Source organism: Pelodiscus sinensis, chromosome 5 (assembly GCF_049634645.1).
Source record: "Pelodiscus sinensis isolate JC-2024 chromosome 5, ASM4963464v1, whole genome shotgun sequence".
In the NCBI taxonomy this organism is placed as follows: domain Eukaryota; kingdom Metazoa; phylum Chordata; order Testudines; family Trionychidae; genus Pelodiscus; species Pelodiscus sinensis.
Genome location: NC_134715.1, coordinates 27,384,845 through 27,411,237, shown reverse-complemented (window position 1 = coordinate 27,411,237; position 26,393 = coordinate 27,384,845). Strand labels below are relative to the sequence as shown.

General features: G+C 38.1%; 1 protein-coding gene across 2 annotated transcripts in view; it reads right to left on the bottom strand.

Moving 5' to 3' along the window:
* AIMP1 (aminoacyl tRNA synthetase complex interacting multifunctional protein 1) overlaps positions 1-26,393 on the bottom strand; it is a 50,515-nt gene that overhangs the window by 15,023 nt on the left and 9,099 nt on the right. The window contains exons 1-4 of one of the 2 annotated variants that reach the window (XM_006119309.4): positions 19,821-19,972; positions 8,859-8,992; positions 4,731-4,844; positions 3,245-3,403 (exon numbers count right to left, since the gene is read on the bottom strand). In XM_006119309.4, coding sequence (XP_006119371.2) covers positions 3,245-3,403; positions 4,731-4,844; positions 8,859-8,967 — 382 coding nt within the window. In that variant the 5' untranslated portion in view covers positions 8,968-8,992; positions 19,821-19,972. Of the gene's footprint in view, positions 1-3,244; positions 3,404-4,730; positions 4,845-8,858; positions 8,993-19,820; positions 19,973-26,393 lie in introns of those variants that run through there. The other variant, XM_006119308.4, reaches the window with a different exon arrangement.

The following is a 26,393-nucleotide window of genomic DNA, read 5'->3' as shown; positions in this document are numbered from 1 at the left end:
CCTCGGTGCTGCGGGACCAACCCGGCAGCACCCCAGCTGCTCTATTGCAGGCATCCCCGATTCAGCTGCTGCTGAAACTGACCAGCAGCGGCTGAATCAGGGACGCCTGGGGCAGAGCCGGACTATCGTAAGGGGGGGCTATGAGGGGTCTGGGGTGACATCCCCTCCCACCCCACTCCAGACCCCTCATAGCCCCCCCTTCTGATAGTCTGGCATATCTGATAGTCCGGCACCCCATGGGTCCTAAAGGTGCCGGATTATCGGAAGTTTACTGTAGTATGTTTCAAAGATAATCAAATTAAACTTTTCCCCTTCCAAATTACTGTCATACTGTTAAACAGCTGACAAAAAATTAGGGGGAAACATGATACAAAGTTAAATATACATTTACTTTTACTTACCAATTCTTTATTAACCCTTTAACCACTAGATCCCAGCAAAAGATGCTCTAAATTGTGCATCTCTTTATTGCTTTAGAGATGATATCTGGTCTCTGCTTCAAATTTTATAAATCCCACCGAGATTCTAGTTTGCGTCAAAAGTGGCTGAATACTGAGGACAAGGAAAATGATTATACCCACCGACCAAATACGGTTTCAGTCCCTTTACTGTCATAGCAATGCCCAAATTCCAAAGTGACCCTCCCTAATCATGTACTAAACAGGCCTTTGTGGCAATGTAATCATTATTTTATATTTTTCCTCTTACTTATTCTCTTCATTAAATACTTTTAAGGTTTAATGAAGGTTACTACACGTTACTACAGTCAGCTAATAAATATGAAATGGGGCCAACTATACTTGCACATAATATTTCAAGTTCCAAGACACAGTATTCATTTCCAGAAATGTTATTTGCACTGTGTATTCCTGCCTGCCTACCTGATTTCACTGTATTCCTCCTCCCCACCCCCAACCAAGCAAAAATATCACTAGTGTTGATATGGATGGATCTAAAAAGCCTGCTGAAGTTCATTAGCTAAGAGAATATTCCAAAAAGAGAAGCAGAAGAAACAGTGAAACTACCTGGGATTCTAGCCTTTAGTACTATATATTACTTTATGCAGGACTATGTAGCACTTTAAAGACTAACAAGATGGTTTATTAGATGATGAGCTTTCGTGGGCCAGACCCACTTCCTCAGATCAAATAGTGGAAGAAAATAGTCACAACCATATATACCAAAGGATACAATTTAAAAAAATGAACACATATGAAAAGGACAAATCACATTTCAGAACAGAACGAGGATGCCGGGGGGGGGGGGGGGGGGGGGGGAGGAAGGTAAGTGTCTGTGGGTTAATGATATTAGAGGTGGGGAGAGTTAGATGTCTGTGAGCTAATGGTATTAGTGATAACTGGGGAAGCTATCTTGGTAATGGGTAAGGTAGTTATCTGTTTTGTGGGCATTAATCCTTTGGCGAAGTGTCTGAGACGTTTAGACAGACCCATAGTCTCCTATAGACAACCACCTAACCTCAAGATGATTCTTACCAACAACCACAGGACATACCACACTAATACCAACCCTGGTACCTTCTCTTGCAACAAACCCCGTTGCTAGCTTTGTCCACATATTTATTCTGCTGATACCATTATTGGACCTAACTCAGGGTACGTCTAGACTACATGCCTCTGTCGCCAGAGGCATGTAGATTAGGCTACCAGACATAGGAAAATGAAGCGGCGATTTAAATAATCGCCATTTCGTTTAAATTTATATGGCTGCCGCGCTGAGCCGACAAACAGCTGATCAGCTGTTTGTCGGCTCAGCACGATAGTCTGGACGTGCGGGTGGCGACATCAAAGGTATTTGTCGACCACCCAGGTATACCTCATCCCAGGAGGCATCCAGAAATATAATTTATGCTATCATGTGCCGAAAGTGTCCGTCTGCTATGTACATTGGACAAACGTCTCAGACACTTCGCCAAAGGATTAATGCCCACAAAACAGATATCAGACAAGATCACAAAGAAAAAACTATTTCTTGCCATTTCAACCAGAAAGGACACTGTCTCAATGACTTAACCACCTGCATTCTGCTACAAAGACCTTTTACATCTGCACTTGAAAGGGAATCCTCTGAACTGTCATTCATGTTAAAATTCGACACTCTCCGGGGGCGATTGAACAAAGACCCCAACTACCTTACCCATTACCAAGATAGCTTCCCCAATTATCACCTTTAATACCATTAGCTCACAGACATCTAACTCTCCTCACCTCTAATATCATTAACTCACAGACACTTACCTTCCTTCCTCCCCTCCCCCCCCTGCATTCCCCTTCTGTTCTGAAATGTGATTTGTCCTTTTCATACGTGTTCATTTTTTTTAATTGTATCCTTTGGTATATATGGTTGTGACTATTTTCTTCTACTATTTGATCTGAAGAAGTGGGTCTGGCCCACGAAAGCTCATCATCTAATAAACCATCTTGTTAGTCTTTAAAGTGCTACATAGTCCTGCATTTTGCTTCAGCTACACCAGACTAACACAGCTACATTTCTATTAATATATTACATTACTACTTCTTCCCAAGTGATTCCTCTAAGCTAGTTCATGGGCTGTTGCTTGCACAGTACCAATGTTAGAAATAAAACTGGAAAATCAACTTTAGATCTGTTGTTATTGTTATTATTTATTTCTATACACTGTGGCAGAGTTCACCCCAAAATTTCAGTATTTTATTTATTATTTTAAAATTTAGAAACAACATATAATTCAGCCATATTGACACAAATCTACCTAATATCCAACTTAAAATTTAAGTTCCTGAAACTTATTTGATTAATTATTGGTTGTAAATATACTAACCTCCATACTCTGGGTGTGTCTAGTTCAAGAACATTCATGGTATAGACCCTAGCAGGCAGAAGCAGCTGGAGGAATGGCAGCACAGCGGCGCTCTCTACTGGAGGCTTTTCCTTGCTACTCCCCATAGCAGCATGAGGCGGTGTCTGGGAGCAGCAGGGAACACGGAGCGCTAAGGAAGTGTCCTGCCCCTATTCCCTTCCCTTCCTCCCTGGCCTAGCAAAATCTTTCATCTGGCAAACCCTTTTCCCCAAGGTTGCTGAATTAAAGAGGTTCAAGTGTACTTTCTATTTTCAGGAGTTTAAGAGTTAATGAATTTTCCTATTGTAGCTTTACTAATTATTCTTTTCTACCCTATGCAATAAAACTGTAAATAGAAAGTCTTCAAATTGTTACAGATGCCTAAGGAATTTTTAAAAATGAAAATACCTTTTTTTTCTGCTTTCTCTTTTTTTTTCTTTTCTTCACTTCCACCTTTAATTTCATCTTTGGGGCCAGAAGAGGATGTGACAGGTATAGCCTGTGGCAAGTCTTCTGAAAATGAAGCTGTAGAAATGGTTCCACTGGATGAAAGTGGGATATGTTTCACTAAAATTAAAACATAATGGAAGATGAAGTGCTACTTAATTTCCTTAAAACTATAATTGAAATCAGAGCTTTTTATCTGAAATATAAAGAAAATCTAAAGAAAAACATAAGAAATTAATGCTTCAGAAAATAAAATAAAAATTATTTCAAATATTCAGTTATGTCAGCCGCTGTTGCTGGTTAAATGAAGAAACATTACACAGATCTCAATTTATACATAGTATACAAGCCTACAACAAGATTTATTCTGATTAAATAACAGTATTATTGCTTTTAAATTTGGAAAGCTAGTATCTTTTCCTCAAAGAAAATGGATAACTTTAAAAATGTTACAAAAATAAAAATAAAGCAAGAGAGGTGATTCTATCAGTACTATGCCTGCCTGTTATTTCTCTCTGCCTATTCCCTTTTTGTTTTGGGTTTAGGTATATTCAAATAGAAAATGAGAATTTATGGACCCTGCAAAAATTTATGCGGATGCTCAACTTTATGTATGTGACTACTTATATTAGCTTTAATGAGGCTACTTGTGCATACAATTAGCACAAATGTAATCTTATAGAGAACCTAAGCTTAAATCACCAGGTTAAACAGTGTTATGAAGAATATAAAAGTTGCAAAAAGCAAAATATAATGGTGACTATAGCCATCACAGAGTGGGATTTTTTTGTTTTCGTTACAGTGATTGAGATTCCAAAAAACACTTTTTACATACTGAAAAAACAAACAAAGATGACAGATCCAGACTGTGGTAGAGAGACAGAAGAGGAACAGTGGTATAGAAATGTCTGCTGTTAAGCCACAGCACTGAGACTCAGAAAAAAATCTAGGCTCTAATCTAGTTCTGCCACAAAATTCTTGGAAGACCACTGTAAATCATTTAAGGGAGCTTTTACAAGAGTGTTCAGTTCCCTCAACTGTGACTATATCTTCAAAAGGAGCTCAGTTTCAGATCAGGTACTTAAATAAAGTACACAGAGTTTCAAAAGCATTCATCACCCAATATCTTCCAGTGTATTATAAGAGCACTCAAAGTTCAGGTCAGTATAGGTCCCTATTATGCTAGGCACAGTAGAAATATATGATTCCAACTAAGACTAAACTTTTCAAATGCAACTGTTATTTCTGCAGCTTACAAGAGAACTCTCATAACTTTGAGCTACAAAGATGGTTAACCACTGAAAGAAATGGCATTCCAAAAGGTCATCATGGATATAACTACAAGAATATGAGTCAGGAAGGATTAAACAAGTGATCAAAACAGCAAAAATAACAAGATCTATGCCCACACATGTGAAGATCTTGTTTTCCTTCCTTTTTCTCTCACCTCCATTCCGAATTTCTGCCTGAATCAGCTCTTGTTTCAGTCCCTCAATTTCCTTCTTCAGTTTAGCATTTTCTACTCGAAGCTTCTTTTCTTCTCTGAGAGATGCCTGCAAGACTAGAGTTGACACAATTTACATTAGAAATTACAGGCTCCAGTGATTACACTAGGGATGTAAAATCTCATTTATCTGGTTAACTGGTTAAACAAATAGACTTTATTCACAGATTAAATTAGACACTAGCTTTTAATAACAATTTCTATTGTTGAATGATTGATGTGGGGTAGCTTTGGGATTAAACTTGAGTGTTAATGGTATGTGCATCATTCTTTGTGTATTAAAATGTACCTTGTAATTTTGATTAACTAATTGAAACAATGCTGATGGTCATCATAAATGACTTGGAGGGGAAAAGGCTGGCAATAATGGCTGAATCTTTTAATCTTTAGAGATCACTCGTTTCTGACTCCATAGAAAAGCTGGGGATATGAGAAAGATGACAAATGTTTTGATGTAAGATCTAGTGGGGTTAACTCTGCCATACAGAATGTTTGTTAACAATTGTGGTCATTTTATATTTATAAGCAAAACATTCAGATTACATGCCAAAAGGAACTCCTTAGCAAGTTAAAAGGCTTTAGTCCACATGCATTCATTAACAATGTGAGCAATCTTCATTTTAATTGCTAAACTATAGTCAAACTACCAAAAAGACAGCAAAAAAAATACAAAGTTTCAATTTTGATTGTGGTAAATGCAAAAGGCCCCAGTCAGGACTGGGACATTACAAAAATTTATTAAGAAAAAGCATAAGCATGACAAACAAGCAGAGAACGGGGACATGGGTAAAAGTAAGTTAATGCAGTTAAATGATTCAGAACATACATAGTAAATGTATTTTGTTCTGGGGTTATTGAATTTTTTGCCTACAACTCAGCAATCATTATGAACTGTTGTCTGATTGCTGGTAGGTATCACAGCAGACGTGAGGAGTATTCTGAAGATGATAGCTAACAAAACAGTTCAAGGAGAACACTGCATGCTAAAGGGGTGACAGAAGAAAACATGAAAAATGAAAAACAGGACTATGTAGCACTTTAAAGACTAATAAGATGGCTTACTAGGTGATGAGCTTTCATGGGCCAGACCCACTTCCTTAGATCAAAAAGTGGAAGAAAATTGTCACAACCAAAGGATACAATTAAAAAAATGAACACATATGAAAAGGACAAATCAAATTTCAGAACAGAAGGAGAATGCGAGGGGGGTAAATGTCTGTGAGCTAATGATATTAGAGGTGATAACTGGGGAAGCTATCTTTGTAATGGGTAAGATAATGAGAGTCTTTATTCAAACTTAGGCGTAAAGTGTCGAATTTAAGCATGAATGACAGTTCAGAGGATTCTCTTTAAGTGTAGTCTTAAAAGGCCCTTGATGCAGGATGCAGGTAATCAAGTCGTTGAGACAATGTCCTTTCTGGTTGAAATGGCAAGAAACTGTTTTTTCTTTGTGATCCTGTCTAATATCTGTTTTGTGGGCATTAATCCTTTGGCGAAGTGTCAAAGACGTTTGTCCTATGTACATAGCAGACGGACACTTTCGACACATGATAGCATAAATTATATTTCTGGATGCGCAGGAATATGTGTTCTTGATCTTATAACTCACTTGGTTAGGTCCAATAATAGTATCAGCAGAATGAATATGTGGACAAAGCTGGCAATGGGGTTTGTTGCAAGGGAAGGTACCAGGGTTGGTATTAGTGTGGTATGTCCTGTGGTTGTTGGTAAGAATCATCTTGAGGTTAGGTGGTTGTCTATAGGAGACTATGGGTCTGTCTCCCAGAGCCTCTTGGAGTTTAGTATCCTGTTCCAGTATAGGCTGTAGTTTATCGATAATGTGTTGGACAGGTTTAAGTTGGAGCTGTAGGTGATGACAAGTGGTGTTCTATTGTTGGTTTTCTTAGGTCTGTCTTGAAGTAGATGGTTTCTAGGTATTCGTCTGGCTCTTTCAATTTGCTTTTTTATTTCTCCGGGTGGGTAGTTGAGGTTTATAAATGCTTGGAAGAGATCCTGAAATTTCTGGACTCTGTCAGTGGGATTAGAGCAGATGTAGTTGTATCGAAGGGCTTGGCTATAGATAAATGGGCATTCAAGACTTTCTTTACTTACAGAGTGGCGGGGGGAATGGGTGTGATAGTGATGAATGAATATAAGAGAGAAGGCTGATTTCTATGTATGGAGTGATATTTCTTCTCTGATAAGTATTATGACAGTCTACAATGAACACAGAAGGGCAGCACTGAAACTGATATATGGAGGCATGTATTAAGAATTTGCTTTGTAAAGAAGCTAAGACAGAAGAGGAGTCTTTGGCCTCCTGATATGACTAGACACTAAGTTTTAGAACAGCTTTAAGAGATGAACAAGAGTATTTCATTATCAGTAGGACAGAAGTAATTTTTGAGAGCTGTTAAGTATTCAGTAAATTGACCAAAGCCACAAATAAAGAGAATGGTTTGGCTCATAAGCAGAAAATGATTATGTAAGACTAATGAATGAGGTTTCCTAATACAGTGTAGAAAGAAGAGAAATGAAAAAAACCTATAAAAGATAAAAGCTTGACAATTCTTGATAGTGTACCTTCATCCTTTGAAATGAATGTGTGTAAAAATACCTCTGAGAATGAAAAGCCATGTTGTAAGTATGACAGACTCATAAATGAAAATGGAGTTTTTCATGAATGAACACAGAATATGTGGCTAAATATCAGACTACTGAGGATATATACCCAGATCATATAAATCCTGGTTTCTAGAAACAAGCTGAGATATAAATGTACATATATGTAGTGTTTTCTATTTCCTTGTCAGAAAGTGGTCTAACTTTTACATAAAAAAGACAGACAGGCAGAGAGCTTGCTGACAGCTTCAGACACACACACTTATGCAAGTATATTGAGCCATCTCCCTTCTTGGAATAATTCACTTCCAATCTGTTTGTGTCATTGAAGCTATCTCCTTTATTGTTTCCAAATAGAAAAACTATAATTTCATAGTACTTTCTCGTTCCCTTCCTTTCATTCCTTAACTATTAACAACTTGATTTGAGGGAATGAGAATATACAATGGCAGTTAACTGCACCATATGAAATTCACCACATTGTAGCCAGACAGACCAACCCCCCATATCATCCATCTTATTTGCCTCTCTGAAGCATACAGGGCAGAGAAGGAGCAGTAAAATCAGCATAGTCTATGCTGGCTCATCTGATCCTGAGAAGCTGAAAACATAGATATGTGGAGAGAGAGCGATTAAGTCAATAAACTGGCCTCGAGGCTGCGAGAACTGCCCCGGCTGGCACCCATGTTGATTTGAACACACACACAGTCCCTGGGAGAGGAATTTCCCACTGAGAAAAGAATCCCCAGTAATTCCAATTTAGTTCTCTCTCTTACAAGTGTAAATTAAGTTCACAACTCCCTTGTAAGAACTGGTCTCACAAAAGGCAGACCAGCACTATTTGGCATCACAGATAAGAAAGAGAAATACGTGACCCAAAATGGGTATAAAAGATGGGTCCAGCACACACTCTTTTGAGTGTCATTCTACCCTCTACCTGCTGGTCGGGTTAGGTGTTTGACCTCCCGAGGTTCTATGGGGACGCCCACCTCGTATTTTCGTCTTTCCTAGGAATTGAGGGACCGGCCCTGGCCTGACATGCTGGAGTCGAGAGGCACAGAAGGGGGTAAAAATTGTACCTGGATGTGGTCCTCTGTCTTAAGTGTACACATAGAAAGAGTAAGCTGTTACTTGTTACCATTATTTCTATTTTCCTATCTTTATCTTCTTTGTAACCATTTTTAAGATCTATATTTTGCTAGTAATTAAGAAATAGAGCAATAGCCATTGTAACCATATGATTTATAAGCTTCTTTAATAAACCTGTAACTGTTTAAGCTTTAACCTGACTCCTTCAGTTGCTGTAACAGAACCAAGCACAATTTAAAAGAACTTCAGCCGGTCATAAGGGACTCACTGCCCTGACAGTCGGCTGACACACATCCTCACTGTAAGTATAGTATTAACCATATGATCAGTAACTTTGCTTTAAGACATTGACTTTCTTACTAGCTTTCTCTTTTAGAAGAGCAACTTGCTGTTTGAGGTATTCAATGACTTGATCTGCCTCTGCACCCTTTTGTTCCAGTCTGTTCAATACTGCATTATTGGCTGCCATCTTTATCAAGGAACGGACTAAAAACCTGAAACGGGAAAGAAAGAACAATGTGAACATTGCGTGAATGTAATTAACTTTATACTCTTATGCCATGTGAATCAGCATTAAATCAACTGCTGATGCAGGAGGAACATTTGTTAAATGAACAAGCTCCCTCCCACTAAATGAAAACCTAAATAAACAAAATGTAATGTTAACCAGATTCCGATACCACTACTCCAACCACCCATCTGTAGAAAACATGCTCATGCTTCAAACCAGAGCACCAAATTTTACCTTCCCAGAATGAAAGGCAGTGTCAGACACAAACAAATGAGTAACAGGGAAAAAATTAAAAACAAAGAGGGAAAAAAGATAATGGAAATAAGTTTAGACTGAAGGACAACATCTCTCATTTGTATCTGATCAATTATGAAATTTATCAACCAAAAATTCTATTAAGAAAAGTAACAGTACATAAGAACAGTCATACTGACTCAGACCAATAATCTATCTAGACCAGTAAGTATCTTGACTTCCAACAGTGGCCAGATCCTTCAGAGGGACTGAACAGAACAGGGCAATGAAGAGTGGTCTCTCTAATATTGTCCAGTCCCAGCTTGTGACAGTTAGAGGGTTAGAGCGTGGGGTTACCTCCTTGACCATCTTGGCTAAGAGCCACTGAGATCTATCCTCCATGAACGTACTTATTGTTTTTTGAACCCAGTTATTCTTCACGACATCCAATGTGTAAAAAAGAGATACTTAGGTTTGTTTTAAAGCTGCTGCCTATTAATTTCAAGTGACCTCTGAAGTTATTGTGTCATGTGAAGGGGGAAAATAACACTTTCCTATTCATTTTTTCCATATGGTCACGGTTTTATGGACCTCTATTATATTCCCCATTATTTGTCTCTTTTTTAAGCTTAAAAGAATGGAAACTGTTCCTTAATTTTGTTGTTCTTCTCTTTATCTTTTCCACTTTTAATATTTCTTTTTTGAGATAGGGTGACTAGAACTGCACATGGTTCAAGGTGTGGGCATACTATAGATTTATATAGTGGCATTATGATATTTTCTATTTTTTTCTCTATTCCTTTTTCCTAATTCAGTAAACTTCCAATAATCCGGCACCTTTAGGACCCAGGGGGTGCCGGATTATCAGACTTGCCGGACTGTCTGGGGTGGGGGGGATGCCACCCCAGACCCCTCATAGCCCCCCATTCCGATAGTCCGGATCTGCCCTAAGCGTCCCTGATTCAGCCGCTGCTAGTCAGTTTCAGCAGCGGCTGAATCGGGGACGCCTGGGGCAGAGCAGCTGGAGTGCTGAGGGGTTGGTCTGGTAGCGCCGACCCTTGGCGCGGCGAGACAAACCCGACAGCACACCAGCTGCTCTTGGGGATGCCTGGGGCAGAGCAGCTGGGGTGCTGCTGGGTTGGTCCCGCAGCGCCGCTCCTCAGTGCTACTGGATCAACCCAGCAGCACCCCAGCTGCTCTGCCCCAGGCGTCCCCAAGAGCAGCTGGTGTGCTGCCGGGTTTGTCTCGCCGCGCCAAGGGTCGGCGCTACCAGACCAACCCCGCAGCACTCCAGCTGCTCTGCCCCAGGCGTCCCCGATTCACCCGCTGCTGAAACTGACCAGCAGCGGCTGAATCAGGGACGCTTAGGGCAGATCCGGACTATCGGAAGGGGGGGGCTATGAGGGGTCTGGGGTGGCATCCCACCCCACCCCATGCCCCTCATAGCCCTCCCTTCCGATAGTCCGGCAATTCTGATAATCCGGCACCCCCTGGGTCCTAAAGGTGCCGGATTATCAGAAGTTTACTGTATTAGGAAAAAGGAATAGAGAATGAAATAGAAAATATCATAATGCCACTATATAAATCTATAGTATGCCCACACCTTCAACCATCCTCACAAAATTCTAATAAATTGGTAAGGCATGATTTCCTTTTACAAAGTCTGTGCTGATCCTTCCTCAACATATTATGTTCATCTATATGTCTGATAATTTTGTTCTTATTATCGTTTTAACCAATTAGTGTTAAGTTGGTATTACTGGCCTGTAGTTGCCAGGATCACCTTGAGAGCCATCTGAAAAAAATCAATATTACAATAGCTACTCTCCAGTCATACAGTATAGAAACTCATTTAACCATCATACCACATTCAGTAGTTCTGAAATTCACATGTGAGTTCCTTCAGAATTCTTTGGAGACTACACCTTGCAGTCCTGATGATTTATTTCTATTTAATTTGTCAGCTTATTTCATAATGTCCTTTACTGACACTTCTGTTTGGGATAGTTCTTCAGATTTGTCATGTAAAAGGCAGGGATGTTAAAATGCACACCGGCTCCTGGGGAGCTCCCCTCCTCCCCCGCCATCACCTGGCCTGCTGCCACTGATACAGAGACAACAGCGCAGGGGGTGGGGGTCTTTGTGTAACCATGAAAGTTAAATGATGAGTCCAGGCTCATCGGTTAACGGTTTACACATGTACATTATCACATCCCTAGTAAAAGGAATGATTCAGGTGTGAGGCCCCCACCCCTTACCATCCTCTGTAGAGAAGACTAATGCAAAGAAATTATTTAGCTTCTCAGCAAAAGCCTTCTAGCCTTCTCTTCCTTTATTGCTCCTTTAGCATCTTAATCATCTAATGTCCTATTACAACTTTTAAATCCTCCGCATAAGTCATGGAGTTAGAAGGCAAAAGATATACAGTATTACACATTTATGGTTGCCCATAAATGTGAAAAGGAAAGACTTTCACTGTTTTGTGTGTCTTAAGGGCAATTCTCAACCTCAACCACACGGTAAGAGAGGGAACCAAATTCCCCGCACAGCCAAAATAACGTTTTTAAAAATTTCCACTTTCAGTACCGTTTTAGTTTATATTTTGAGTTCACCCCTTCCTGTCTACCTTCTGATTAAAGACAAAGATTGAGGGCACATTGCTGATGACACAACAAAGAAAGAAAACCTTTGCTGTTATGTCACGACTATGGCGCATCTAAATCTACTCATCTCTACCTCCTCTCTCAGGATCCTCAAGAGATCTGCTTGAAGATAATTCTGAAAATTCCTCTTAGACACAGTACAGAGGATCACTGAGTACCTACTCTGCCTCAGAGAGAACCTTCACTTGCTAAACCCAACAGGGCTTAGTCCTTTCCCTTCTTCTCTTCAGTGTTTATATCTAACCATTAAGAGACAGTAGATGCTACTCAAATGTCAGCTATATATTTAGTTGCTTGTCACCAATAATCACTCGCTTCTGCAGCAGAGTGCCCTTTTCCCATCTACATGGAAGGAATAAGCACTTCTATGAATTATAACTAACTCAACTTAATGAAAGAAATTAGCAGATGATACTGGTGGGCAGGGAGAAATCTGAAGATTTCCAAAGACAAAAGACAGCTTTATCAGCTGAAGCAATCTGCCCATCAATCACACAGGTGAGTAGTCTGGGATTCTATCCCTAGTTTTAGGCTCAGATTCTTAAATTGTAACAGTGCCCAGAAATACCTTTTTCATACCAAATGGAAAGATAATAGAGTCTGCTTCTCTCAGACAGACAATGATTCTGCCACAATAATCTAAACCTATTTCTTTGAAAATTAACTGCTATAATGCTCTCTGGCAGAGGCTGATAACAGAAGCCCCTGGAGAAGGGAGTTTCAATTTTAACTCTGATTCTCCTGCTTGTTTAATAGTAGGTAAAAGCCATTTTAAAAGTGTGCATTAATTTCCTTTACATTTTATAAGGCATAAATGTTGAGACAGAATTAAAAGGTAACATCTTATGCTAAATGTATACAAAATGGCTAACTAAACTTTAGTGATCCTTGAGAAATATGTAAACTATAATTCTCTCAAGGGAGTGCAATAATAACAGAGCTTAGTCAACAACAGAGCTTAGCCAACAACAATAAAAACACAACTAAAACTTCAAAGTGAATGGAACTGGTACATTTTGTAGATATTAGCTAAGTTGGCTAATGAACTAAGGATTGAGAAATGAAGTTACATGATTATACCAGGTACTTTCCCCACTTGTCAAATTTCCAGAGATCTAATATTATAACAAAGGTGGAAAGATACTGTTACAAACAGGCAATAGAATGAAATAAACTGCAGTACTGACAGGGGAAGAACTTGCCAATATTGAGAGATAATATACATAAAAAGTCAGTAAAACTTTGTTTGACATTCTGTACTTAATGTAAAACATAAAACATTAAAAGCTTTAACTGAAGGCTAATAAAATGTGGTTTAATTTTATGACAATCAATAGCTGGGATTTGCATATTCAGGTTTTCCTACCACTTCGTTTTCTGCCTGTATAATCTTTGGCATATATATAACAAACTATAAAGAAGAGGCAACAAAAACAAAACAAAACAAAACAAAAACCCAAATACGGTAACTTGATAAAAGATGGCGCTTAAGAGAAAACAGACATCTTCTGACCTTCAGTTAAGGTCAAAATTCACTTCAAGTTCCCAAAATTCACTCAAAAATCAAGTCATACAGAGTCAGTGTATCAGGAATCTGAATCTTCAGTTGAACTGTGAACCAGGTATTTGACCTGCAGCTGACCACACTGATTGTCCAGACTCTGGATTGGCTGAAAAGCATCAACAGATCTGCTCCTAGTACAGCTGCAGCACTAGGCCAAAGATTGGTCAAAGTACATGCCTGCATCTTTAGTTGCTCCAGTGTGTCTGCCTTGCTATCAGCCTTGCTTGGTTTCTAACTCTGACTATAACAACTAGATTTCACTGATAGAACCTATGGACCTGACTGTCCCAGTTCTGAAATAAAGCAGAGGAAAGACATATTTAGAAGTCCTTACAATTAGAAAAGTGATCAAGTATGTTTTCTTGATGTCTTTTGTCCTGTTTCAATAAAAGTTCTTCAACAAAATTATTTTACTAACTTTATTATGAAGTTTAGTCCATTCAAGTTGTAAGGCTGTGAAGATATATCTTTTGATAAGCCAAGTGTTAAAGTCACAATTAAATCTACAAGAATCTTTGCTATGCTAGATTAATGCCTTGTAAAGAAAAGAAGCATAAGAAGATGTACAATTTAAAACTTGGACTTCAAACTCATTCTACATTAACAATAATCAGTAGAACACAAGAACCTCAATTCAAAGAGAGGTTCTGGGAAACAGTTAAATCAAAAATAGGTTGACACAGAGTTATAGTTATTAGGCAAATATTTAAATCCAAGTGGGAAGAAATACAGGTTGTAGCTCCCTTAACCGGCAAGGACCACAGATGTTACTAGACCACAGAGCCCAGGAACAGGGAGGTATGGTGGTGGAGCAGGAGTGCCCTAGGGGGCACCAGTGACTCCATCGGGAACCCAGTGTCGTGTGGGTGGGGACAGGCAGCACAGCAGGGAACTCTGTCCCCAACAGCAATGGAGCTCCAGCTGCAGCCAGGGTGCTCCATCCCCAGCAGCAGCCAGGGAGCTCTGGTCCTAGCTCCAGCCGTGGATTCTGGCCTCAGCCCTGTTCTGGCTCCAGCAGCCCAGGAGTTCCAGACCCAGCCAAGAAGTTCCGGCCCCAGCTGCAGGGCCCTGGCCTCATTCCATGAGGCTGCGGAGCTGCAGCGGTGGCATCTAGAGACCCCGGGGTGGGGGAGGGCACGCTGGGGGAACAGCGGAGGCAGGTTGGAGCCTTAGCCCAGGTGTATCACAGGCCGTGAGCAGAGGGACCTTCTCTGGTTTGGCAAATCCCCTCATTCAGCACAGTCAGATCCTGAGGATGCAGGACCAGCGATGTCCAACTAGTATTTGTAAGGGTTTTTTTTTTTTTAAAGTTATATTATAAAGGATATAAGAATTGGAATTAAGAGATGAGTTCCTAACCATATCCATATGGTACTACTTATAATTTGAAATAGAATAGGTCAGATAAGCAGACATTTATTTTCACGGTGGGATATTCCTTGACTTAAATTAAAAGCAAATCATTCAAATCTTATGTTTGTTAAAATATAATTATGCATTTATTTAAATGTATGTTGTTATTGAATCCCACCTTAATTCTTCCACCTGACTCAAATGGACATCATTTTGTTCTTTGCAAGGCCAAATGTTCACAGCCTTCAAAAGGAGTTTGAGTTGGGTGCCCATATTCCGTATCATTTTAGATTCAAGAGACTACATAAATAAGTGTAAGAGTATCCTTATAGGCTGAAATAATTTTCATAAAATTCTACAGATGTCAAACCTTTAACTGGGTTGACAAATGTAATAAAAGGTTTACTTTCTGTGCAGGAAATGTCACTTCTTGATATTTCTTATGTTCTAGGAGCACACAAGAGATCTTGAAATTAATATTATAGTCAATGGTCCTAACCAAGATATTAACATGATTGTTATCAATCTATACAGCAGAAGGAAAATAATACACATGGAAGAAAGATTCCTTCCAACCTAGAAGTATCTCCTTCAAATCTAGTTTCTTGAAACACAGGTAAACTTTGGGATCAAATTCATCCTTGGTGTATCTCCACTGTCTTGGCAGGGAAAAAATTTAATTTTGAATGTATCTGTAGAAAGCTGTCTACATAACAGGTTGCAAGAATTCTAGCTATACCATGCAGGTAGGCAAGAATCAACAACGTATTTTGGGAAAAACTCTGGGGCACATTTATTACTAAATGGAGTATTTTGAACTGAAAGATGCTGAATCAGAGAAAGGAAATAAGATGACTAATCTAAGCAGTGGAGAAAAAAAGCATAATTTAAGTGTGTCCAGTGAAGTCACGTAACTAAAGTTCTTCAGTTAATCTTAAACACTGGTGTTCGATCAAATCATTTGTGTATCAGATCTGAAATTGGCTGGAACATTTGTTCCATTCCATGAAGAAGAATTGACAATACCTGGATAAGACTTGTGTGTCTTGTAGGTATAATAAACTGCCCTATTGGATATCCTGAAGCTGTTTAATCTCACCTTTGACTGTCTCCTCAAATATGAACCTGCCCAAGGACTGAGGTTGACTGAGGAGGCTCTGCTCTGAGTTCCGTCACTTATGGAGACAAGGTTAACATCTACGCGGAACAGGGCCTTCACAGCCTTTGCCCCTAGGTCATGGAATTCTCTCCCCTGGGACATTCACCTGGCACCAACGTTGGCACTGTTTCAGCACCAGGCCAAGGCCACCCTGTTCCCCATGCTTGTATTGGTGTTTAGGTGTGTGTGTCCCTCCTCTTGAGGTGTTCTAGCAGGTTTTATGCCCTCCCTTTGGGGTCCTGATTTTACTTCATATTTATTTATATATTTATTGTGCTTTTAAAAACGTTGTAAGTTGCCTCAAATATCTGTAATAGAGAGGTGGGGTAAAAATATTTTAAATAAATAAAATAATAAATAAATTGATTTAAATAGATGCTAATTTAGTTCTATAAAGACACGTTTATGTCAAGAAATAGAAAAACTGAATCTAAGATTATTCATGTGAGAATTAAAAGTAAGTTTGCTTATACTTTAAAAGAACAGGGCTATTAAAGACTTTCAACATTTCTTTGTCTGCCTTTCTTTATCAGAGGGCTTAACTCTAGGGGAAGTAGGTTAAAATATTGCCACAATGTAGATAATATAGAATGCAAATACAGGGCCCAAATGAGAGAGATTTCTATTTTTTGAGAAACTATGAATGGCAAATAATAAAAAAGATCTGGAGGTCTATTTATTTATCTATTTGCAGATTTTCTTGACTACTGCTTTTTAAAATAGTTGCCTATATTTTTCAGGGAAAAGTACTATCTCCTGCATACTTCAGCAGTCTCCTATTTCATAAGAAAAGAGTAGGATTTATTTTATTTACTGGTTTATAAAACAAGAAAATTAGGGAGAGACCCAAAACAAGACAACATTAAAATAGATATTCCATAAGATAATACTTTGAATTTACAGAGGAAGGACTATGCGAGAATTTCAATATGCCTAACATCTGCAGGCCAAAACTGATATACAGCTCACAATGGTTTTGACTTAAAACGGAGGACAGAGGCAATAAGGAAAATACATAATCAAAACAATGACCATCAGTGCTGTTACCCTTGCTTTTAAAATATAGTCTTTTCTCCTTTTTAAACATGTTACCAATTATAAATATCTTTTGCTGTACCGAAGAGCTAGTGCTAAGGTTCTAACATTGAGAAATAATATTTTTTAATCGGATCATATCCACAAAACTGAGATGCATTCAATTGAACTGTGTTTTTGGAAAAGAAATCATTTAATTAAAAAAAACCCCCACACTTTAGAAGCCAACTTGTTTCTAAAAACTAAAATCTTTAAGCATTCTTTTTCCTATAGTATACATTTCTTTCAACTTTTCTGAGGACAGTAACAATAATTTCTCATACATCATTATGTTTCTCTTTGTATATTTACACTGAAATCTATTGCAATGACTTTACTTTTATTTTCAGCTTGGTATGGGAAGTACCTCTACAAATCCCATTACACATGTACCCACTACTTCTTTTGATATACCTGTGCCTCCAACCTTTCCACTTGATTTCAACACAAATCATAACCATTTGTGTGTGTCAGCTTGGAATTTTTCTGAAAAGTGCAAGATTTGTAGGTTAATATTTGTCCTCAGAAATCCTTCACTATTATTGCTACCCTTCTGTCTCTCACACTTCAACACAATAAAAGAATCCAGTTAACATGGTGTTTTAGAAAAGACACCAGCATTTAGCGTTTCAAACATTTTTTCAGTGCTCTCATTCTAAGTCAATCACAAAGTTTTAACCTCTATTTTGTTCTAGAAATGGTTAGATTCAATGTTCCCATGGGATAGCCAATTCTGTTCACAATCAATAGCTAGATATAAGCACTGTGTAGACAGCAATCAGAGGAGATGTTGTGTGTGAGTGCTGTACAATAACATTTTTAGCTTTCCATTTGGAACACTCCATGGATATTCATTCTGTGCTTTAAACATTGTTATTAGACCACTGTTTCATTACAGACTTGGGACTCGTTACATTTTGCAGGTAACTCAATGAAAACTGAGGATAGCCAGGATGGGTAGGAATGGTATCCCTAGCCTCTGTTTCTCTGGAGATGGGTGACAGTAGAGGGATCATGTGAGGATTACTTGTTGTGATCCCTCCCTCTGGGGCATCTGGCATCAGCCACTGTCAGCAGACAGGATACTGAGCTAGATGGATCTTTGGTCTAACCCAGTGTAGTCAGTTTTATGTTCTTATGAAAAGAAGCATGAGGAAGACAAAAAATTTGTAAGAAAATACTAAGTAAAAGCTTATTTAAAATACAGGGAAACATAAAACTAGTTATTTATGGGTAATCACTTTTCTGATTTAATTTGTTGTAACAACTCTCCATCAAGGCTTCTTAAGCTCTTCATTTTGGCCAAGTTGCATAATGATGCACTGTTTTATTCTTAAGTATTTTAAATTGCCACATTATCACCAACAATATCATTTTGTTCCTACAAAGAAAACTTTGTTGAAAAAAAGGAAGGAAGTGAACAGCTTTTATTAGGATTTTTTTTCCTCCTATATTCAAGAATTCTTGGCAGACAAACTTATAGAAGACCACAGATATTAAAACATGCCAGCTGTTTTCCAGACTCTGCTGTACTTTACTCTGGAACATACATATGATCAGCTGCTGAACCAAATGTAACAAGTGCACATCGCTCTTGTACTTCAGAAAAGGAGGGGAAAATAAATGACAAAACGGAAAGTGTGGGGGGAGAAAATTAGTTTGACAAAATTTCTACATTCTAAACCATCAGTACATTGTACTCAGCTGAATAAGTGGCTGTCACTTGTTCCAACTTCTGTTATCTCAGGAAATGATGATTAAAGAATATATATGTCAACTATGAAAGTCTTTCTCCCCTAATTAACAACTGATGAGATTATTAGGATCTGATCTTGAGAAATCAAACTGTTCTGGGTCTGCAGGAATTCTCAGTGTTAGCTATTTTATATTAAAAGTGTTTACAATTATTTTAGGAAGCAAGATACATTTCAAAGACATACACACACACACACACATATAAATCCCATACACCCTGAGGATAGGTGCAGAAAGGAGATGCCAACTCAGCATTAAATATAATTTCAGTAACACTAAAATGACCTCTTTACACTGAATTCGAAAGGGATCTGTTTCAACCAGAAAGTATAATACTCCTAGCAAACTGAAATCCCATGAGAGCTAGCCTGTGTACTATAACTTTTGATACTAGCTGCTGGCATTTTATTTACTGTTAAATATTAAACAAAAATACTGATTTCCAAATTTCTGTACTTTCTAAATTCACAACTGTAACATTTTGGAGGGGGGAGGGCGACCCTCACAAAACCATTACACTGACACTGAGAAGAAAAAAGCAAAAATAATATTTTAAAAAGTAGTTTTTAACCACTGAGGTAAACCAAATGCAAGGAGCTAAAAATAACCACCAGTTAATGAAAGCATGCAGCAAATAGTATGCAGCTATGTAATAAGACATCTAAAATTATATATCTAAAATGAATAAGTACTATATTAGACGCCTCAGCACTTTCATTATATGATAAAATAATTATTTTTTTCTAAATAAAAATCAGTTTAAGAACTGAGTGAAATTTAATTTAAGACAAAAACATCTTTCCAAAAAATAACGGCATTAAACATGTTTGAAGGAGCAGCAATGAGTTTCATTTATAAAAATATAAACAGTTTTCAGTATCTGACATTAAACACTTTTCACTAACTTGTCCAACTAAAATTAAATTTCTCAAATGTAAAACCAGTTCTATATTTTAAAACAAAGCAGAAAAAAACAATTATTTATTCAATTTGGGAATGAAAAACCTACCCTCATTTCTAAGTCACGGTGACTGCTTATGTGGTCTGGCAGCAACTGGTCCCTGTCAGTCATCTGTAGTTACATTTCACTTCAACAGCATACTATAATATTAACTGCCATCTCTTATTTTTGGAAGAGTACATCATCTTCAAAAGTTGGCCTTTTGCAAAAATATTACCTGCAAGATTAATCTAAATTTTGCAATGCTTTTGCTCAAAAAGTACATTATCCAAAATTGAATATGTCCACATATAAACTGACTACGATGTACCTTGTATAAATGTTTGATATGCTTCTTAGGAAAAAAAATAAAAAGAAACCACACAAAAATCTTCTCCTTAGATTAATCCATCCTTAAATATTTTGTATTTTACAGATATTTTACATGTTGAAAAACTCGTCAGTTTTTTGGGATGGAAACTGTTGGGTTTCCAGCAGGAAAAGAAGAAGCTACGACTGTTAAAAGCGACACATGGGTCTATGAATGTGGTAAATAAGTATAGATATAAAGATGTTTGAAAACAAAATCCCTGTTTTCATACAGATTGGGTATAAACTAAGAAGTTATTCTGTGACATGAACATTTCCATTCTATACCGATCTGAATACAAGAAGATGAATGATAGAAAATGTCCCTTCACTATACAAACAACATTCTTCTATAAGTTATTACTTAAACTTCCTTTCAGTGAAATTGATATATTCAAAGCAGAGATCAGTTGTGTAATTTTCTTTTATTATTTATTATACCAGAAAGACTTAAGTCATTTGTATTTACAAGGGAACTTAAAATACAACAATTTTAGTGAAAATTTACCCGAATCACTGCTTTAATTATGAGTGTTTATTGTTATACTTTTCTCCTTCAATGTTTGCAAGACAAATATTTGACCTTTTGCTAGTACTGATGAGTCAAACAAGAAACTGATGAAAAACAGAAATGATATTCACTGGCCTATTTTTACTGAGTGAAATACAAAAAACAAACAAAAACCTCATAAATGTTATTATGAAAACAAAGAATATTTTAAAATGTTGTCTTTTATTAGTAATGTAAAAACATTTATCTTTAAAAACATGTTATTTAAATTTCACAGTGTCCTTCTAAATCATTCTGTCCCAGTCTTAATTTTTTTGTCACTGTGTTCATGAGACTAGAATTTGAGCAGGAGCTTGTTTTAAAGTGGCCCATCCAAACTATACCATTTACCACTCTACTCTCACCTGCAACATAAACCTAGATTCCACTGCCTGGCCACTCCAGCTGACCCAAGGAAGTAGAGTTTCTGCCCAGTGTTCCTGATTCCTGTCCTTAAAGGAGTTTTACACTTGCAGAACTCCTAAATACATGGTTCCCAAGCACATGAAACATCTCACATAATTGTAACCTATTAAATCAAACAGTAACCAAATAAAAATTGAAAACCACCTATAAAAATTGAGTATGTAAAAGAAGGAAGATGCAAGTTAAATTTTTAATCGTTAGGACAAGGGCAAAAGGCAGCAAATCTTTCCTCACACGCAAACAGAAGAAGTTAAAAAAAAATTCCAAACTGCAACAAAGATTATACATATAAAACAATCTTTTCAAGACTCTGCTTTTAATTTTTCTAATACTCTTACAAACATTATACCATCAAAACCTCTGTTAAATGTTTGCAATGTTGTGGCAAAAATCTGGCATAATTTGATATAATTTTCCCCATTAAATTTAATATTATATTCAACGAATGTCTTAATGATATTCTTCATGTGTGTAGTAGATCCAAGGACTAAACCAAGAATTTCACTCCACTAATTTCTGATCCTGCAAACACAAACTGTCTGCAAAAGAGACTATGTACTATATTCAACAGCAAATACTTGAAAGATTTGGCTATAATGAATTTATTATGTATTCTCTAAGGTAGGCCAGCCTACTGAATTACTAGCACTTTGTTAATAACTAAAGGCAGCTCTTACTACATTTAAAATGCAGAGCTTCAGCAGTCACAGCTGCCGCAAACCAGGACTGGTCAGTCCTGGCTCACGCCAGCTCTGGTAACTTCACTTGGTGAGGCTCTGCAGAGTAGCCCACATATCAACTAATCATGTAGTCAATGCAAATTGTAACAATTACACAATTAGCCAAATAACTGCTCTTTAACATCATTACTGGAAAACATGAATATATAAGGAGAGAAAACAACAGCATAGTATAAAATAAATAAGCAGCTTTGGCATCTGTTGTACAGCAAAAGTGTCTTTTATTTTGAGTGAGATGAAGCATGTGATAAAGGAATTTGGAAGCTAGTGCTTTTAACTAACTTTTTAAAACTAAGCTGATTTCAAACGGACAGGCTTCCTTTATGTCTAGTTGAGGCAGAGCACACATAAATGTACAATTGGTAACTTTACTGTCTTGGCCACTGGAGACTGGCAGGATGGATGAATGCCATTTGAACTAGTAATATAGGTAAAAAACAAAACAGCTTTTTAAGGACAGTCATTATCTACTAAACTTTTCATCTTAGAACCCCAAAATGTTGGATAAAAGTAATATCGTTATCCCCATTTTCTAGATGGGGGAACTGAAGTACAGAGATATAAAATGAGTTGCTCAAGGTCAGATAGAAAAGGGTTATATAAAAGCAAGGGATAGGGCAGTTCTCCAGTTTCTCAGTTCAGTTCCATACCTCCCTATGTTGACTCACATAATGGGTAAATTCTAGAAGCTATAAGACTATTTCAGGAAGAAGGTTTCAAACATTTTTACAGGAAATCTAGCAGACAACTTATGGCCTTCAGTTCTAGAGCAGCTGTTGCTAAAAAGGCATGATGTTCAGCAATGAGCAAACAAATACATTTTTGCTGAACTAGCAATCCCTTGCTGTCAAAGCCAATTGATATTGCTAGAATGATCTGCTTACTTATCTTCTGAGTTTGAAATAAGGTTCCACAACAAAGCTGTGCGCTAAACTGTAATGGAGAAATACTCTGGGACAGAAGTAGAACCAAAAGCCAAGGAGTACTTCTCAGGAGGGTCCTGAGCTAAAAAGACTAAGCTGTAAAACATCAATTCATGCTCAATCAAGGCTATGTCAGGAAAACCCCCAATGAGAACGAAATGGATAAAAAAGCCTTCTGTAATAGCAAACGTATGCCAAGAAAACAGTACCAAATGCCCTCAAGAAGTCTACAACTCATTTTTTTCCCAAGATCGTCAGTATGTTTTATGCATTGTCAGCACCTTTCACAAAAAAACAACGTAACTCCAATTTTTTTGAAATAATTATGATATGCAAAAATGCACTAGAGAATCGCTTAAGACATGGATCCAATTTTCTTTAACCCGGAGACCAATAATTTCCAATTAGCTAGCTAGCTGGCTGAACGAGGACAAGCATATATGTACTTTTCCTACTTCTTTTTATTTAAATGTGAATAAGAAATATCTGTTGTGACTCCACAATTAAGGCTGCATGTAGATATTCAATATAAGTTCTCTTTTCAACCTCCCTCTACACTTTCAACTGCAGCAACTGATCAAACAAGTCTTATCATTTGCTGTCATGAGCCCTAACATATGCAATTTTCTTCCCTTTGTCATCAATCTCAATACTTCTCTCCCCAATTCTAAAAAACAATCTTAAAAGTCATTTTGACGTGACATATTACCATCCCTCCAAAATTGTTCCTATCCAATATTTCCCTCTCTCTTATTTAACTTTTAAGATGGAGGTGTTCAGAAGATTATTGTATTTTAAAATATTATGTTGCATAGCACTCAGAATGCCTCATTTGGGAAGATCACATTACCTTACCTTAGTCCATCCCGTGCTTTTCAGCACATTGGGCTACCCAAATTTTCTATGCTTGCTTATCAGATGCCATGTGACCTAAGTCATCCCATTTCAAAATTAAATTTTTCTATGTTGTTGATAATTGTTCACTTCCAGGTCATTCTATGTCTACTCCTCTCTCTCATGGAATTTTCTGGCTTCCAACTGAGCCATAAACAATAGACGGTTATAATCCATTTGGAAAACATCATAGCCATTATGTCTTCTCTTACACAAGTTATTTGTGATAGAGATATCACCGTAGCCATTTTTCTGACCTCATCATTCATTTTTCTTGCTTCGTAGCTTATTCCTATCCACAAGCACTTGTGATGAAATAGATCTAACTTTTGAACATCTGTTTTCTTAAGTTGCCAGGTTTCACTGCCATGGGTTGCTATGGCTACAAGGACGGCTGAGTACACGCTTAGATTTGTATTAAAGATAGGGCATTAAGTTTCCAAATGCTCGTAAATTTACCAAAGGCTGCATTCACTTTTCTAATTCTTATTCTTATTTCCTCAGAGCATGTATCATCTTGACTTGTTATGCTTCCATGACATTTGAAACAATCTACTCTCTCTAGCTATTCGTAATGTTTGAATTAGGAATGTGAAAAGTTAACTGTTAACCAGTGGATTCTCGAGCATCTCCCCGCCTGCCATGGACAGGTGGCTACTGCAGTCCCATGGAGTAATGCAGTCCCATGGTTGCTAGGCGGCAACACCACCTGTCCGTGGCTGGGGTCAAGTTCCCCTCCGGAACCCGTCTGGGGTTGCTTTGCAGAAGTATCACCTGTTCTTGTCCTGCTGCCTCTGATAGAGGCAGTGGGGGGAGAGAGGTGGGAGGGAGGGGAAGGCAGGGGTGAAGGGCGGCACCTTGGAGAAGGTGCTGGAGGGAACCAGCTTTTAAGTCAGCTCCTCTTAGCACTGGCTCCTGTTCTCTTCCCTGCCCCCCCTCCAGCCCTCCTCATGCTGCCTCTCAGAGGAAGCAAGGGGGAGGGAACCGCAGAGAGCATGCGGCAAGTGGGGATGGTTTGAGTCCCTGCTTGCCCCGTGCTCCCTGTGGCACTTCCGCTTTTGAAATGTACAAAAACCCGCAGTAGGAACCAGCACAAGCAGGGACTGAAGCAGTCCTTGCTCGCGCAGCTTCCTCGCTGTGCCTCTGCTTCCCCTGCCCCTCCCCCAGAGAAAATGCTGGGGGGAAATCGGTTTTACTAGTCCTCCCCTTGCTGCCTCTCTCGGGGGGGGGGGGGCAGGGGTAAGAGACCAACTAGTCAAGTCACTACTTGACTATCCGATAAGCTTTTGCTTATTGGATAGTCAACTAGCCATTTACATCCCTACCGCAGAGAGGGGCTGCTCTGGTCACCCAGTGCAGCGTTTGTCCTTAGCAGGCCCAGGTGCCCCACAAGCAGGGGCTGTGCTGGCATCCAGAGCAACTTCTGTCCGTGGGGAGCCTCGGCAGGCAAGGGCGGGGGAGGACCCCCCCTTAATAGGCTAACCTGTTAAACATAACATTTAATCTGTTAAATGGGATTTTGCACCCCTACTTTAAATCCATCTCTCTAATTCTCATGGTTTTATATTTCTTTACATTGAATCACAGTCATAATTTATTATTTCTTTAACTTCATTTGTGCATGCTTAAAAAGTCTTCCAGCATTTGGAAAGACACTTCGTGAATACATTTTTTTTTTTTAAGTTTTAGAAAGTTTTCCATCCAAGCATTCAACAAGAAAGGAAGAACAAGTATCCACAACTACATGATTTGGAAAATGTGATCTCATCACAGGGGTGCTCATTTAAAAGCAAGATCTTTGCTAATTTTATGGAAATCAGAATGGATAAAAAAATAACACGTGAATAAGTGAACGGTAATTTAATGGACTGTATAGCCAATGGTGTACTAATGGCACATAAGCAGTCGGCTAATTCTGCAGCTCTGACTAAATAGATTACAACACCTGGATTGAATTTTATTTGCATAAGCCATCCGATGAGAGTTAGTATTTACATGTTATAATGCTTTGCAAGAGTGACACATGAAAACAATTTGAACTGCTAGGTATGGTATTGTAGAACATGTTGGCTGAAACTCAGCTTTTATGAAGAGGTAATGCATTAATAAATAAGTGTTCACTAATAATGTGTTATCTGAGAAGTACGTTTGTTGCTATTTTCTCTCCTCAATATTTCCCAAAACAACCTGTTTTGTTTTTTAACGCTTCTTTTTAATCTTAGTGCAAATTATGCCTTGTCAGTGAAGTTGAGTTAGCCCAGTGTTTCTCAGCCAGTGGTATGAGTACCCTGAGGGGTACTCTAGAAGTGTCTAGCAGGTATGTCAACACAACTGAAATTTGGAGAAAACGGAATTTTTGTTTCAAGTTTTACAACGCTTTATTATTTTTGTACTTACCCCCAAAAATTTCATCACCCACTCAGCTACAATTAAGTTGTTAAAACAAATGTGTTGCAATGGTAGAAAAAAAAACTATATGTGTCTGACAACTTAGGTACGGAGGTACTTATAATTTTTTTTAAAGGGGTACTTTATTAAAAAAAGGTTGAGAAACACTGCATTAGCCAATGCAGTAGGGCCATCCAACTCCTATCTCTACTACGTCTTTAGAATTGCAGAACTGAATGGGGCTAATAATTCAGAAGAGCTTTCTTTGTATACCTGAGGTGTCCAACTACTTCTAAAGCCTGGAAATAATGGTCCTGTACATAGCCTCATTTAAATTGCTTAAAATAGGTCT